We start from the raw sequence: 16,521 nt of genomic DNA on the forward strand, positions 1-16,521 counted from the left end.
AAGTCCTTCTTCAAATTCAGGTGAAAATTACTGTGCATTAGTTTCTGCTCATTGCATCTAGTCCTGTTGTTTGGCACTGAGCAGATACTGGCTCCATCCTCTTAACAACCTCCCTTCCGATACTTAGATATATTGATGAAATCCCCTCTCAGTCATCTCTCCTAAAGAATGAACAGGCCCAGTTCCCTCAGCCTTTCCTGTTAAGAAAGACTCTCCAGTCCCTTAATCAACTTCATAGCCCACCACTGGAATCACTCCAGGAGCTCCTTGTCTTTCTTGAAATGAGGAGCCCAGAGCAGGACACAGTGCTCCAGACGTGCCTCACCAGGCACTCCAGATGTGCCTCACTAGGGCTGAGCAGAGCGGCAGGATCTCCAACCTCAACCTGCCATTGGTCTCACTGCCCACAGGGCACGCTGCTAGCCCACGGACAATTTGTCATCCACCAGGACCCCCAGCTCCTCTTTCACAGAGCTGCTTTCCAGCAGGTCAGTCCTCAGCCCATGCTGGTGCATGGGGTTATTCCTCCCCAGGTGCTGGACCCTGCATTTCCCACTGTTGAATTTGACACAGTTCTTCTCTGTTCATCTCTCCAGCCTGTTGAGGTCCTTCAGAAGGGATGCACAGCACTCTGGGGCCATTTCTCCCATCTTTGTGTCATCAGCAAAGGGGGCATCTGCCCCTTTGTTCAAGTCACTGATGAGTAAGTTAAACAATACTGGGACCAGTATAGAACCTTGGGGACAGCACCAGGACCAGGCCTCCAGCCAGACCCTGTGTCACTGATTACAGTTCTCTGGGACTGAGGTGAGGCTGACTGGTAAGTAGTTTCCTGTGTCCTTTTTTCTCCTGCTTGAAGACTGGGATGATATTAGCTTTCTTTCAGTCTTTAGGCACCTCTCCTGATTACCAAGACCTTTCAAAGATGTTTGTGAACAGCCTAGCTGTGGTGTCTGCCATACTGTCTCAGCACTTGTGGATGTATCCCATCAAGGCCCATGTACTTCTGGATGTCAAGTTTGTCTAAGTCTTCTCTAACCAATCGTGCTTGAACAAGCAAACTGACCTTCTTTTACCCTGGGCACCTGGGACAGAGATTCCTGAGGGCTGGTCACATCAGGGAAGACCAATGCAAAGAAGCTCAGCAGTTCTGCCTTTTCTGTGTCTTCAGCTACAAGGGCCTCCTGACGTAACAACAGATTAAGAAGCCACTTTGAAAGTTGACCACCCATGTGGTCACCCAACTGAATGGGTGTTGCTAGAAGGACATGAGTTATCTTCAGAATAACACGAATCAGGGCCCTGATATTTGCTCTCCCATATGTCGGAAAGCAGTTAACTGGACTTACATGTGAGGGACTGCTGAATTAAATCATGAGGTACCCAGTAGACAGAGATTCAAATCTTTCAAGTCATATATAAAAAAAATTATGTTATTCCTTCAGTTCTTCACTAAGACAGCTCTCTTGAATGATATAAGAGTCAGAGGTGCCTCACAGAAGACAAGACAGAGGAAGACAATGCAGGGTGCCCATCTGATGGCATTCCAACGGCTGACATCACACCATCCCATCCTTCATCGCAATGCTTGCTTCAGATTATATTCTTGCCTGTTATCTACACCCTTTTCATTTTTTCCAAAACAACTTGGCCGCTGTTACCTTACAGCCATTACTGTAAAAACAATGTCTTGAAAAGTAAGGAAAAATCACAAGATACACCAATATACAACAGACAGGGCCCAGTATCAGAGCATAACTCTTCTACTTTGTAATGAAATTATCAACTTCTGCTTTTCCTGGAAGGATATTACACTTGCTTTTTGGAAATATTATAGAAAAATAGCACCCAGGTAAGATTCTGCTTTGTGTAACTTTGGTCAACAATGTAACAAACAAAAATTTGACTAGGATTACAATGATATTTTAGTATCAATACAAAAAAAAATCCTCAACTTCACTACTATGAAGTGAAACTATCCTAATATAATTTCTATCTGATAAACGACTCAGGTCATTGTTTTCCAAAATTTACATTTGGACCTTCTTCAGTGAATATGCCAAGATTGATTAGGTTTACTTGGATTATTTAACTTGGATTATCTGAAGTTTGCTGGGGAGAATGGAATTACTGAGTAAAATGAGTTACATCTAACCTTTGACTACATGACAGTGATTTAGTATCACTATCAATGGGAAAAAAGATGACAAGCTTCTATTCCTCTGTCAAACTGATCTGTTGTTTGAATTGCAGGCTAGATCTGCAGAAATTATTTTAAATGTGTCAGTATAGATTAGATAGAAGAAATACTTAACAAGAGAGGAAAGGAGTTATCTCTGATACATATATAGGTATCCTAAAAAGCATGGTCCAGTTCTGTCCAGCTAAAGAATAAAATTATAGCAGTATAATGCAAATAATTGCATAGCTTATCTGTTTGCAATTACCAGGTGTATCTAAATAGAATGAGAGAACACGTAAAAGAAACAATTGAAAAGGCATAGAATAAACAAAATAAAGTGCAGAGAGCAAACTACCCATGTGGGATACGTCCTTGTTAATATGCTCTGCTAAAACGCTTTAATTAGTGTGGAGACTCTGGATCACACTGATGGAATGGAATTATCTCACTGTCTGTGAATGTTGCTATGAGATTTTATTCAATATGTGAGTAAATTACATGCACATACACGCCAGAGAGAAACTATGTCAGTCATACTGAATATGGGCAAAACAGGTATTTATTTAAAATAGGAAAGATTTCAGTCCATATATGCAATCTTGCCCTTTTTTTGAGTTCAGTAATAAAAACAGCGTATGTCCCATCAATACCAGAACTTGATTTCTAACATAGTATCCAGCATGTTTGGTAGCAGACTGAAAATCTGAGACAGATTCACGTATATTACATGAGAATATCACTCTGATGCTTGAAATATAGAAAAAAGAGAAAAATATAATGCTCAGCTTTCACCTTCCCTAGACTATATAATGCCATCTTTCCTGTGGTAAAGCAGTGTCATACAAGCCAATTCCTCCTTACACTTGAATCTTGGCCTCAGATGAAAATGGAAAGAGCTCTCTTGAAGGAGACTTTAGAGACTAAGAGATGCTAAAAAGCACCTGTGCTGTCTGCACTGGTAACTATATAATTAAATGCATTGTATTTTAGGGATTTTTGAAAGTAATAATTAATACTTGGAAGACAGTAATAGCAAGATTAATGGTAAATGAAGAAATATCAATGAGGAAAGTAATCAAACTTTAGTTATATCATGTTGATTTTTGACAATCCAATCATAATTTTTGCATGTATGGGGATGTGCTTCTGTTGTCCACGCAATTATATGATGTTTTGTGGTTGTTTGTATATTTTTACTTGCTTTTACCATGCCAGCCTCCAAAATTTGTGACATTTGTTCTTACTTCACTTTAAGTTAAAGTAATTAATACTTATTCATACACGTTACAAAAATAAAGCTGTTGTGTACCATTTCATTCAAAACTGTGAAACTCTGGCTTGAATGCAGACAGCTCTGTGTACGTGAACTAGTGTCATTTTCTCAGTGCTTACACAGACAAACACGTTCATTGGTAGAATCAATCATCTTTGGTTCTGTTCTTCCTCCCTATTGAACAGCAGCAAAATCCTATTAGCTGCAGTGAAAGCTAATTCTACTGAGGATTTAATGCTGGGCCCATTAAATCTCTTTTATGGCACTATTACACTGACCTACAAGAGGCAGGACTGTTTTTGGTAACTCCTGTTCAACAGTGTCCCCTGTGGACATCCCCCTGCTTGGCTTTGAGCTGCACAACACTGTATATGCAATGGCAAACACAATGAGAGATTCAGACTAAGAATTTCAATGGAAATACCTTAAATCCAGTAAGCACTTAACCTCAAACCTTTCCTATACTTTCCTCTAATTAGCTCCCATAAAACCATCCTCATTTATTCTGTAAGAATCCTCTACAAGATGTGATTTTGATATTGGCTCAAGATCAGTAACACAACCTATATGTTTTCCTCTAAAAGGACTTTAGCCTAAATAATAAAAAATTCAGGCTTAAAGACATTTAGGGCCCTAAAGAAAATCATAACATTAGCTGATACATACATACATTTAGATAAAAGGTGTTAACCATTACTAGAATAGAAATCTAGATTAATGAAAATGGAAAAAATTGTTTATGTGGTAAAATCATAATCCTTTAACTTTCATCAAGAGCTGTAATCTCCTTTGTCAAGTAATCATATAAAAGGGTCAGGTGAACTAAAAATAATAACAACAGCCAAGTAAAAATGCACTTACCCCAAATTGCCATGAAAATTGCAAAGAAGACAGTCCCTCCATTATCAAACAAATGTGTAACCTGAATAAAAAATTAATACATCAGGAAAAACTAATAATGCCACCTCATCTTTGGCCCAAATAATCCCAGAATACATAACGGGTGTCAGAAAACAAAAGCTAAGCATTCTCCTAAGTAGTCCTACCAGCATGTCTCTTCTACCAAGGTTTGTCAATGTCACACTCTGACTTCCAGTATAATTTGAAATCTGCTGTTCCAGAATATCACTTCATGCATCACTAGTCATTTTGTTTCACATACAATGAGCTGTTTTGTCTATGTCCAGACAGGTTAAAATTTCATCCAGAATTCTTGTCATATGGTAGGTCAAACTTTATCTCAACCATTTCTATTTTAGAGTTTTTATGGGCTAAAAAAAACTCTTCTTTTCTCCCTCAATATACTTATTGTCTCTTGATTCTATTTTGTTCTTCTAACTAGGTATTTTGCAATTTCTGGTGTGATTATTTAAGTTTCAAGGATAGCTTCTTGAAGCAAAATATTTAATTGTATAAAATCTTTGCATTAGTTTGACAGAGTGAAGCAGGAGCAAAAGTGCAAATACAAAGTAAGCAAAGGAAACAGAATAATAAGATAGTTAGAGAGGAAAGTAGGAAAAACCTTACAGAAAGTTTTATTATGGAGTCCTCACAGAGGAATTAATAAGTTGATGCAAATAATAAGAATTTATTAATAAGGAAATGCTCACAGAAAGCAATTTTAGAAAAACCCCAGATCATTTCAGAGCATTCCCCTGTTAGAAAGATTTATTACAAAGGCTGAAAACAACATCTGTAGAGAAATAACATGTTTTTCAGGAAACTTGGTTGAAACAAGGGCAGCCATTCATTATACAATCATAATTATCTTGATAGCAATAATACAATAATTACCTTGGCATATATGCAACTTTCATTGAGTTTTTGTAGTGTGCAATTGCGTTCACACATAGGACACATAATGGTTTCATTTGCCTCGCAGATCTCTTTGCTTTAGTATGAGATAGGAAAGTAAAGGTTATAAAAACACTTCCAGCATTCACAAGATTTTCTGAGGTTATGACATTTATATCCTCTGTTTGTCCACAGTGCGTGCACCACAAAACTGGGCAAATAAATGAAAAGTGAATATTTGGCTTGGAAAGCCTAATCCCAAATCAGGAACCTGAACACTAGGGGCCATACAGCTACAGAATATTTCTGGACATCATGTTACACTTCTCACACTAGCAAATTCTCTCCCAGATATCACAAACAGAAAACCAAAAAACTGTCCACTACCCTTCAAATGCATTTGCAGACTATTTTCCTAAATTATTATAAGATACCAAATGTTCAGAGAATAGACAACACCAGTATATCTACATTGATTTCAATCAAATAATATAATTTGTATGTAATTTTGCAAAGAAGAGAGACACACTAACAAGAGGCAAAAGTCAGTAGGAGAGGGGGTTATTTGCTCCCTTTTGGTGATACCCTTCCTTCTTTTCAATTTCCAGCTTGACTGTGGCAGCCAGAGATGAACTACAGAGAATCTTCTTTTACACAGTGGGAAGAGACTCATGGCCTTGTGCTGAGGTGGGCTCCTGATACAAAGAGCCAACTGTTAGCAGACCCTGAGCATAGAGCAGAGGCATGTACTTGGACAAGTCAAAAACAAGACAAACTAACTCTTAGATGTGACATCATTCTGCATCACACTCAAATTACTGCTGCACAAAACCTATGGCTGGCACAATAAGCAATGTTTGGTTCTATGGCAGTACATACTCCTGTATTTGCTTATTACTTCTCTACTGAAATTGTGCTGGGCATCTGGAAAAAAAAAGAAAATTATAGTTTCCTGCCTGCAGCCACTACAGGTGGGCTCATGGCAACTTCCTGTGCCTGAGAGGTCAAAGCACATCACTGAGGAAAGTATCCTTCTGCAAAACTTATTTGATAATTTGTTAAGTTCAGATTTTGTAGTATACAAGAGAGATAAAAAAATAGGGGTATTTGATGGAATTTATCATACTTAAATAAACACTTCCTAACAGCTGTGGATTCCTCATAACAGGTGTAATAAACCTGTTCCACATGAAACAGTGTTCAGTAGACAATACTGAATCTCAGGCAACATGCCAGTTCTGACATTGCCATAATGCCCTAACATTGTGTTTCAATTTCTAATTTCCACTGGGTTTCCTGTGTTTAGGTTTTTTTAAAGTCACATACCCAATTCTGTTTCTTCCAAATTGCCACTGAACACTGCATTTGTGTATGGTGGTAGCTGCAGTGCTTAAAATCAAATGATAGATTTTAAAACTCTTACAGATGCTTATCTAGAATTTTCTTTAAAAGAATGCAGAAACACCAGATAAATAATCTCTCAGTCCCAGAGTACAGCAAGAATAAGAACATGTGTGCAGTCCATCTACCTGTTAATGGATGACTCCTGTCTGCTCTAGGTATGAAGTTTCTGTCTAATCCTTACTAACACCATCTAGGACTAGTAAAAAAATATGGCAAGGAGTAGTATCGGTTATCAGTGGCCTTTAGAATTGCCTAAGTACACAAGGTGATACAGAAAATATCTACATATATTTTATCAGGCCAGGCATAATCAGCTTGAGTTTCACATTTCACAGCTGTTCTTACATGGCTGTAGCAATGCACTGGACAGCGCTGTGTCACAACTGACCAGAGGGATTGCACAGATTCCCACAGCCAAAGGCAGGTAGCACCTTCTTCACAGAATTAACACATCCAGATTCCAGATGTGGGGCTGCCACATAGCACGTGGTTAGGACTTCTGCAATAACCCATTCTCTGGCAGTATTTTGAAATGAACACTGGCTAATGATAGCTATAATAAATATAGGAATATTCACCTTCCCTTTTAGGCATATAGGGCTTATATGGGGGTTTACCAAACTTTCAGTCTCTTGTTTCTGACACAAAGGCCAGAAGCCTCAGGCATGCTGGAACTGTGTACCTCAGCACAACACTGAGGTGCCTCAGGATGAGACCCAATACAACCAGCCCCACAGGGACAAACTCCAATGTGCTTTGTCTATGCTGCAGCTACTAAGCAACAGAAAAGGGAAAAAAAACCTGAGGACAGAAACACTCAAAAGCTAACCTACCTCTGTGCTCATTTACAAGACCCTGCAACCTTCAGCAAGGAAGAAAACTGCATTTTTCTGTTAAAAAGGAATCATACCGGCAAGTCTTCCTGCAAGAAGCACATGACACACAGGAGGTGATTGTCCTGTCCTATTCTGTGCTGGTGCAGCCTGACCTCAAATATGGTGTGCAGTTTTGGGAGCCACAATATAAGAAAAATATAAAGCTCTTAGAGAGTCTCCAAAAGAGGGCCACAAAGATGGTGAACAGCCTAGAGGGGAAAGCCATATGAGGAGCAGCTGAAATCACTTGGCTTGTTCAGCCTGGCAAACAGGAGACTGACGGGGGAATCTCACAGCAATACAACAGCTTCCTCTCCTTTCTGGTGACCAGTGACATGACCAGAAGGAACGCGTGAAGCTGTGTCAGAGGAGGTTTCAGTTTTTCAATCACAGGGCAGCTGGGAACTGGATCAGATCCCCCAGGAAATCACAGTACCAAGATTGACAAGAGTTCACAAATAATTTGGACAATGATCTCAGGCACATGGTGGGATTCTTGGGGCTGTCCTGTGCAGGCTCAGGAGTTGAACTTCAATGATCCTTGTGAATCCCTTCAAACCCAGGATATTCTTTGATTCTATGATATTAAAGCACATAATAGCTTTACCATTTGAAATAATGAAATTATTAGAAATGTTGTTCTTTCTCTCAGGGAGCTGCCAATGACACACTTGCACAAGGAAGAAATACTAAGCTATATCTTGATAATAGTAGATTATGGCCCCTTGTTCCCCCTTTGCTGGAACTGTGCCATTGTACATGTGACGAATACAAAATTGACAGTTCAACAGCTGTGGCCCCTGTGCTCTAAGAACAGTCTGATCCCAAACTTGAGATCCACTGCATTTTGAAGACATTCATGATGAAAAGCAATTCTAATACAGTATCTTAAAGATAGAATCATTTCCTGGCTGTTAAGTTTATTGCATTTAGCTGTATTTAATGTGGTTTGAATTCTTACAGTTTCTCAGGAGTTTGCTGTACAAAGCAAGCTTAAAAGTGCTCATTAACAGCATTGTAGAATATAATAACTCACTGTGAAATAGAAGTTAAAGAAAACTCCTTAGATAAAACTTGAATATAGTCTTGCTGAAAGGCAGAGAAACATTTTCTATAAAATCTGACTCCAAGTGTACATACAGCCTAAGCACCCAAACTGCTTGGAGCAACAGCTGCAATTTTAAGACCGGATACTGATACTGTCTGATAACAGCTAACAGAATACTTTGCAGTACAGTGGATCCTCAGAGAGTTCCCAGCAGTACTGTCACCACTTGAGCATGCTCATCACATCTAAATTGACATAAACCCTTCCCAGAGCAAAATCACAAAAGTGGGAAACTTGAAAACTTGGTTGCAATCTCCCTGAAGCGTAGTCTCCTGGCTGCAAGTTACATTGGCACAGATAAGAATTTTGTTAGAGTCCAAGTTTGCCACTATTAATGAAGAAGGAAAAAAAAGACATAGGCAGAAGCTGAAGTTTAGTAACTTTACTACACTCTGGAAGTTACAGCAAGATGAAGGTAATGAGGGAATATGGCTGTTTTTTCACCCATTAGCCTTAATTAGATCAGCCACTACTGCAGTATCTGCAATAGTGAAGACATGAGCACTGGTCCTTACAGACGTGTCTGTTTCTTCTTAGTGGGAATCACTGCAATGGAGTGATAAGAATGGCCACTTCCAGCAGCACACATCTGGCTTGATGCAAAACAAATGTACAAAGTGTAAATACTTGACTCAAAGACCCAATATTCTATTTTGGTAATTCTTACATTATTACCATACCTCCAAAACATTTAAAAGTACAGCAATCTAAGTTGTGCCAGACTGTTCTTAACTAACAATAGGGTATTACATATTATTAAATAGAATTTTACCTTACTTGGCTGGAATCCATTGTAAATAATCCATAGAGGAAAACAAAGAGCCCAACCAGAGCAGCAGGAATAAGCATTCCAGTATACCATCCCAGCCAGGCAAAATACAGTCCAATTTTTTCACCAAAGTATCGCCTACATGAAAAGGAAACACATATATTGCTTAAAACTAAATTTTATGGTGACCTCTATCTCTCTTTACTGCCACAGTAGTAGAATAATTCTAACAAGGAACTATCATTACAAGTTTATGGCAAAATTGTCACTTTACCAAACAGGTTTTTTTTCAGGCTAACATAGTATTTTAGTGACACTAATTGCAGATTTATGAGAACATGGATATAATTGTAGTGCCTCTGTAATTTTCATGTCCCTGCAATGACTGTGTAGATGGACTGGTAGCAACCTTATTAAATGTAGAATAGATAGATAGATAGATAGATAGATAGACAGATAGATAGATAGATTGATCGATAGATAGATAGATAGATAGATAGATAGATAGATAGATAGATAGATGGATGATAGATAGATCAATAGATAGATAGATAGATGGATGTACACAGACACAAAAATCTGGAAAGGGATAAAGTTAGTATGACCTAAGTATTCAATTTAAAAACCATTTATGATAGATAATCATACATAGATAATATGCCACATTTCCAACTAATATTAGTGAAAACAATGCTCTGAAACCACAAGCTGAAGACTGAACTTTAATTCTTCAAAACTCGGGTATCAATTGCTAGAACAGATGAAATAGCAGTGATCGGAAAGTCAATCAAGGACGTTACAGCATAAAATTGTCCCATGGCACACATATAATCTACCAATAATCAGTTATGATTCAGATCAGTAATAAAAACTTACAGCAAGAGATTGAATTACTGGTATTCAGTGTCAGAGGAGGAAACTGTGAAACCCAAACATCACCATTATTTAACTTAAATGATATGTATTTCTTTATTTTACATTTGGTAACCTATGACACTAAGTCTAAGACATATAAATAAGAGTTATTTAAACCCACATGGAAAGGTTAAAATCAGGTTACATTTTAAGTCCTCTGCATCTGCTAACTCTGACTGTCCATGTGGATAAGAGTCTGCTTCCAAAGATGCCCTCCGCAAGGGACAAGTGTCTCTGATCAGCAGACCACATTATGGGTTTGTATTTTAAGTTTCACATTGAAAATTCCTGAGCAGTTGGAACTACATGTTCTTCAAGCAGACTCATTTGAAATTAACCTAAAAAAGACCACCCAAAATAAGCAACCGAGAGAACTCCAGCCTTATCCAATAATAGGGACTAACTAAATGCTATAAGGAAAGCATAAGGAATTTATGATTACAGTTGCCACTGTTGCCAGTCTTTTTGTACCAGAGGAAATCTTCAAAGTACTAATACCTGATTAAATCAAGAGGTTGGTATTTGTACCACATTCCCCATCGTGCCCAGCGCTCATACAAGAGATGTCTGTGATTCTGTGCTCCATGTGTTTTGATGGGATGCCTGCTTTTGTGGCTTCCCTGAGAAAAAACACAAAGAAATGTAAGTACATTACCAGGCATTATGGAAAATGAAGAAGTTTTTTACATATTTTTGATTATAATTTTAATATAAATGTTCTTTAATAAATAGGTCTCTTATTCTGGGCACATCTGGAATATGTCATCAGGAGCTAACGTAAGCCTGACATAAGAGGCAGGGTTACATAAACTTCTGAAATGGCCAGTTTCTCTAATAATTAATGACTGAAATATATTAATACAAGACTTTAAATAAGTAGTCAGCTCTGGTTTTATTTCACTAATAGATGCCTACTTATATGCTTTTGCCTATTTAAATTCTTCAAGACATGCTTGTGATATATTTTTATTTCTTCTATAAAATTTTAGAAATTTCTAGTATGTCAGCTCTCTTCTCCTAGACATTTTCTAACACTTTCTTTCACTATTGTTGAACATATAGAAAAATATATTCTTTCTGTGGTACATACTTTCTAAGATGAAGGAAACTGAAATGGCATTACTCTGAAACTACATAGGACTCTGGAGGCATTAAAAGCAAAACAGAATCAGTCCGATCCAAAAGGAATCCTTCCAGGCCAAGTCTGACATTTACAGACCACCTAAGAGACTAAAAGAATAGCCTCATGCTAGGCAGTCGAAAGGTATCACACACATTTGCTAGAATAATCTTGAGCAGAATCTCTTGCATTTGTAATTTTGCTCCAGTTCTGAAGCGGGATATATCCTTTAGTTGAACTTTTCCCAAAAAAAACTTCCATCACTCAGCTATGGTAAAGAAAATATTTCATCAATTGACTGCAAGTGAGCTGAGTAATTTCCTGTGAAGAGAGCAGAGCTCTCTAGCACCTACCTCAGTTAGTGATCAGACAGATTTCTTGACCCTGGCAGATGCAGGTAACTAAGCCATTAAGATTTTTATCAGGCATTTGAAATCTTGAGCACTCCTCACAGTTCAAAGAACACCATCAGCTTGTTGCAATCTGCTGATTCTCTGACTTAAGAATGAGTTAAAACCAAAGCTAAATATTGCAAAGAGTCCAAGTCTACTCCTTTCTCCTGACAGTCAGCAAAGCAGCAAACCAAAGATGTCAGCACTGAGTGTGACCTTTGCAGCATCTAAGAACACGTAGGAAGAGAACATCAACTTATTCTCACAGCAGGCTGGAAAAATGACTGCAAAGCATTACCTAGTATTACATGTTTTAATTTGTTTTCCACTTCTTTCTGCACTGTTATCCATAAAAGAGTTCAAGTCTCAGCATTACCACTGGGATTGAATTTTCACTCTTATTTGTTCATGTGGGGGAAAAAAAAAAATCCACCACTAGTCCTTAGCATCAGTCAAGGAGCAATTAAAGTAAGAGTAGCTTAAAATTATGATTTCACTAATTTTTACTGAGATGTGGAAACAGTAGGTTATGCCATAACAAAGCAACATATAAAATGGATATGACAGCATGGCTTTGATGCCAGAGAAAGCTTCACGGGCTTCTGTGGTAGTACAGCCAGCTTTCCCCTGAAGTCAATAATGCACAGCTGAAGTATTAACAATGATGTTACATTATTTATCTAAAATACGCCTTCTCTGCATTTCTAGTAATTAATTATTAAAAATAAAGTACTTAATAATTTAAAAATTACTCTCAGCCATTTGTAAAGCCTCTGAAACACAAAACCAAGTCACAATATTCAGCTGAAACACCCAGAGTTCAGAGCTGCAATTACCATGTTCCTGAGAACATTTCAAAGACTGAAGATGTGTGGCTTGCTTCTTATTTTCAACATTAGAATATTTTCTGACAACCCTCTTAAGTCAAACACAGGTTTTTAGTTCATTTTTTGGGTTTACAGTCTTTAGTAGACTTTTAAACTACTGGGAAAAGTATTGCCAAGTAGAAATTATCCAGAACTATTCTTAAAATACTAAACAGGACATAGTTAAGCAGTCTCACCAACTGTGATAAAGCTATTAGAAAAACAAATGCTTTTGTAAATGACAAGCAAAAATAATTTAATACAACTAACTGGAACAATTTGGAACAACTGATACTCTCCTTAAGAGTGCAACAGGCAATGTCCAGTTCATAAAAATCAGAAAATAATTATAATATCCTAGTCCAACCAGAGAACGTTCCAGGATGTTATTATAATATCCAAATACAGAAAATTTTAAAAGCCAATATTAAAGTAAAATAAACAAAAGAAGCATCAACAAATTACAATACGAAATTAAAAGTTTGCAAGACAGAATTAAAGTAAGATCCCAAATCACTAAGGGAAGATTCAATCCAAATATGAAACTGAAAATCAAATTAACCAGGTTACCTCATGTGGTGGAAATGCTGCTTCATATGTTCCATTATTTAGTAACCTATTAATACCTAAAAAAAAACAAAAAAGCATTAGATCTGATATAAATTTTTCATCTACATTTTTCAAGTCACGTGAATACTCAAGTTATATTTGGAGAATGGAACTTAGTGTTAAATGATAAGAATGCTGCTAAAGATGACAATCAATAACCCCACCAACTACTCTAGCAGGTACTGCTGATCCTTTAAGATTTTTGGCTCTGTCAAACTAGAGAGCAACTTGCCAAACCACCAAAGCCCAAAAACTTTCTCTCAGGATTGAGTGCTTGTACCAGATTGACTCTGAGAAGATAGTTACATTCACACTGTATTCTTCAGAGCACATAATTCAGATTTTATGGGTGTCATTTGATATACACAAAGTGGTATGGATGGACAATCCTTGAGGCAGTGAAACCCCTGCAGGGTTAAAAGCTATTAGGTAGGGATTTAATACCAGCTAAAACCTGGTATTTTTAAATATAAGCCAACTGACAATTTTCTATCAGAGCAGTGCTCTGTGCCAGACTGACTACTGTATTTTGAATCAGTCCCTAGATTCTTCCTAAAACCAGATTATAAAAATTGGAAAAATAAACAACCATTGATAGGTTCAACAAAAATATCCAATAGCCTTTAAGAGCCAATCTGCAGCCAAAGGTTTCCTCAAGAAACAGGTAGGTATGGTGGAATACAGATTTGTCTCTTCAAATATTCATATTATACTCTTCAAATATTCATATTATACTAATCTTATAATGAAATTTGCCATCAACAGCTGTGAAGGTGTTAGATATGAATACTTATTCTTCCTGGTTTTCTTACTACTGCATTTGTTCAGAAATTCAAGCAACAGTTTTCTGTAATTGGAATCATCCAAGCCTCTGCATATTTAATCTTTAATTTAACTCCCACTGAAAAACCAGAAAATCATGCAAACATCCCCTGGTCATTGAAAATGAAAATTGGTAGTTAGACTTCTTAAAAAGTATTATTGTGTTATGAGTGTTGATATAAACTGAATTCAGTCCTAGATCAGCTGTCTCTTAGCTACACAGTCACCTCAAATAAATGAAGTGTAGCACACATTGATTCTACACCTCAAATAAATGAAGTGTAGCACATATTGATTCTACCAGACTGAAAGGGATGGATAGAAGCTGAAATACTAGGATCAGTCCTTGAAAACACTGTCAGCTTTCTGAGGTATATGTAACCCTTACTGTAGCTCTCAATAATTTAAAGTTATGATAATCTCTCCATTTTATTTTAATGAATGAGTAATTAAGTGAAAAATATTACAAATTTTCATGGAGATATTTAGGTAGAAAATGATGGGACATTGTTTCAACTCTGTTACTGAGTCAATGACAAGCTTTCAAGAACAGGAAAAAACTAAGTTCATTCAAATTATATTTTTCCTGGCAATTGACAATGAAAAATTTTATAGCTTTGGGTTTGGTAAAAAATACAGCATTCTCACCCATTTTGGATTTTCCATCTTCATACTTAGTTCTCTGTAGCATATGATGCACAATTCTACTTCTTGTGGAATTGCTGAAGAAGCTGTCTTTGTTGTTTATTGTAAAGCTATTAAAATAATGAATATCTTAATATTGAAAACAAAAAATGTTGAAACATAGCTGTCCGAGTGTTTTCTTTTTACAATGATTTATTGGGTGTTTACATTCCTTAGACATAAGGTTATACACCATTACAGCAGGTCCAAAAAAGTTATCCTTATGACATATTAAACCAAAAATATCCTATTACCTAGTTAATTTCTGTTCTGGATATAATTAATTCAATAAAGACCTTCAGTAACAGTGGTGGCCTTAAATTTAAATTACTTAGGAGTTGACAGTTGTTGTGCAGTGGATCCACCAAAATTACTATTAAAAAATACATATCCATGCACTGGAGACTTGGGAAGCATCTCCACAACCATTTTCCCTTAGAGGATCCCAGGATGGAGCTAAGTAAAGCAACTGTGGCCAGATGGCTCCATTCTGGACATGAGAAATCTGATATGCAGGAGGTTCTTCCTGCTCAGCTGTGCCAAAAGCAATGCTCCTACAATTAATTACATCAGCTAAGCTGATTGAGAAAAAAACACCAAAGTCAGGGGATTGATCCAGTGAAGTATGATAATTACTGGGGAAAAAAAAATTGAAACTCTAATGCCATTACTCGGTTTTTCTGGGGTAAAGTCAGTTCACTACCATTTAGGTTCTTCACTGACTGGAAAAAAGTCCTGTTTATCCTAATTCATATTTCTAAATTAACTTTTCTCTCCTAAAATAGTTATCAGAAAATAACTTTAAAAGTAAGAAACAGAATTTTTAAACCTAACTTTATAGGTACTGAAAAAAATGTATGTCACATTTTAAATATAGCATCGTCAACATGCTGATATGAACACATATAGTTTTGTTGTATACATATTTGTATTTTCAGAGGCAATAGATCTTTTTAAATGCATGTCTGATAAGAGAGAAAAAAAATCATTACTGGTCTTAGCTTGCTTCTGGTGTTCCAAATTTCAACAGGTTTTGCCTATGTAAAGTAAGTAATAAGCACAGAAAATTTTAGCAAGTATTTGCATTTTGTAATGTAAGGGAACAAAAAACTTCTAAACTAAAATGGCAACAGTCATCTTTCCATCAAATTTCAGATTATGTTACTGAGTGACCATCAAATAGCAAGTAAGAAAGAGCAGATTTTCACTTTAAGAGAATAAAATCAAATCTGATAATTGGTATTGCCAGGGACCATCTGTTAGCAACTACCTCTCTGGCCCTTGCTTAGAAGTGAGAAACAGAAAACCCTTGTGGTCTGTGGCACTGCCTTTCCACCACAGCACTCACTGGTGGATGCGAGCACGGCTGAAGGGGGCTGTGTAGCAATCTGTTTCCTCCAGATCAGGCAGGGCCTCCTTATCAAGCTTCATGGGATTTCTTGGCAACCAGCTTTTCAGCTCCCTAATATTCCTCTGCAAACTGAGACAAGAAGAAGTCAGATTTACACGCTCTCAATTCCTTATCATTTCTATCACCAGCACTGCATATTTATTGACATTGTACTAGAAATGAAATTAAATGAAAGTAGGAACCTATCCACATTAAGTAAATAAAAGAATATAAGGAGTCAAAAAACAAAATGAACAATATTTATTTGCAATCCATCTTGAACACTTCACTTGTGTAAAACTCATCCTAAAATTAATG

At 37.0% G+C, this 16,521-nt stretch overlaps 1 protein-coding gene across 14 annotated transcripts in view; it reads right to left on the reverse strand.

Annotated features, from left to right (window-relative positions):
* The window catches only part of LOC100224227 (anoctamin-3), a 169,587-nt gene that overhangs the window by 22,963 nt on the left and 130,103 nt on the right, over positions 1-16,521 (reverse strand). For all 14 annotated transcript variants that reach the window (XM_072929406.1, XM_072929408.1, XM_072929407.1 and 11 more), the window contains 7 exons: positions 16,162-16,293; positions 14,778-14,884; positions 13,269-13,324; positions 10,819-10,940; positions 9,409-9,543; positions 5,250-5,346; positions 4,317-4,377 (listed from right to left, as the gene is read on the reverse strand). In XM_072929406.1, the coding sequence (XP_072785507.1) occupies positions 4,317-4,377; positions 5,250-5,346; positions 9,409-9,543; positions 10,819-10,940; positions 13,269-13,324; positions 14,778-14,884; positions 16,162-16,293 (710 nt within the window). The remainder of the gene's footprint in view (positions 1-4,316; positions 4,378-5,249; positions 5,347-9,408; positions 9,544-10,818; positions 10,941-13,268; positions 13,325-14,777; positions 14,885-16,161; positions 16,294-16,521) is intronic.

The sequence above is a fragment of the Taeniopygia guttata genome, chromosome 5, assembly GCF_048771995.1.
Source record: "Taeniopygia guttata chromosome 5, bTaeGut7.mat, whole genome shotgun sequence".
Classification (NCBI taxonomy): domain Eukaryota; kingdom Metazoa; phylum Chordata; class Aves; order Passeriformes; family Estrildidae; genus Taeniopygia; species Taeniopygia guttata.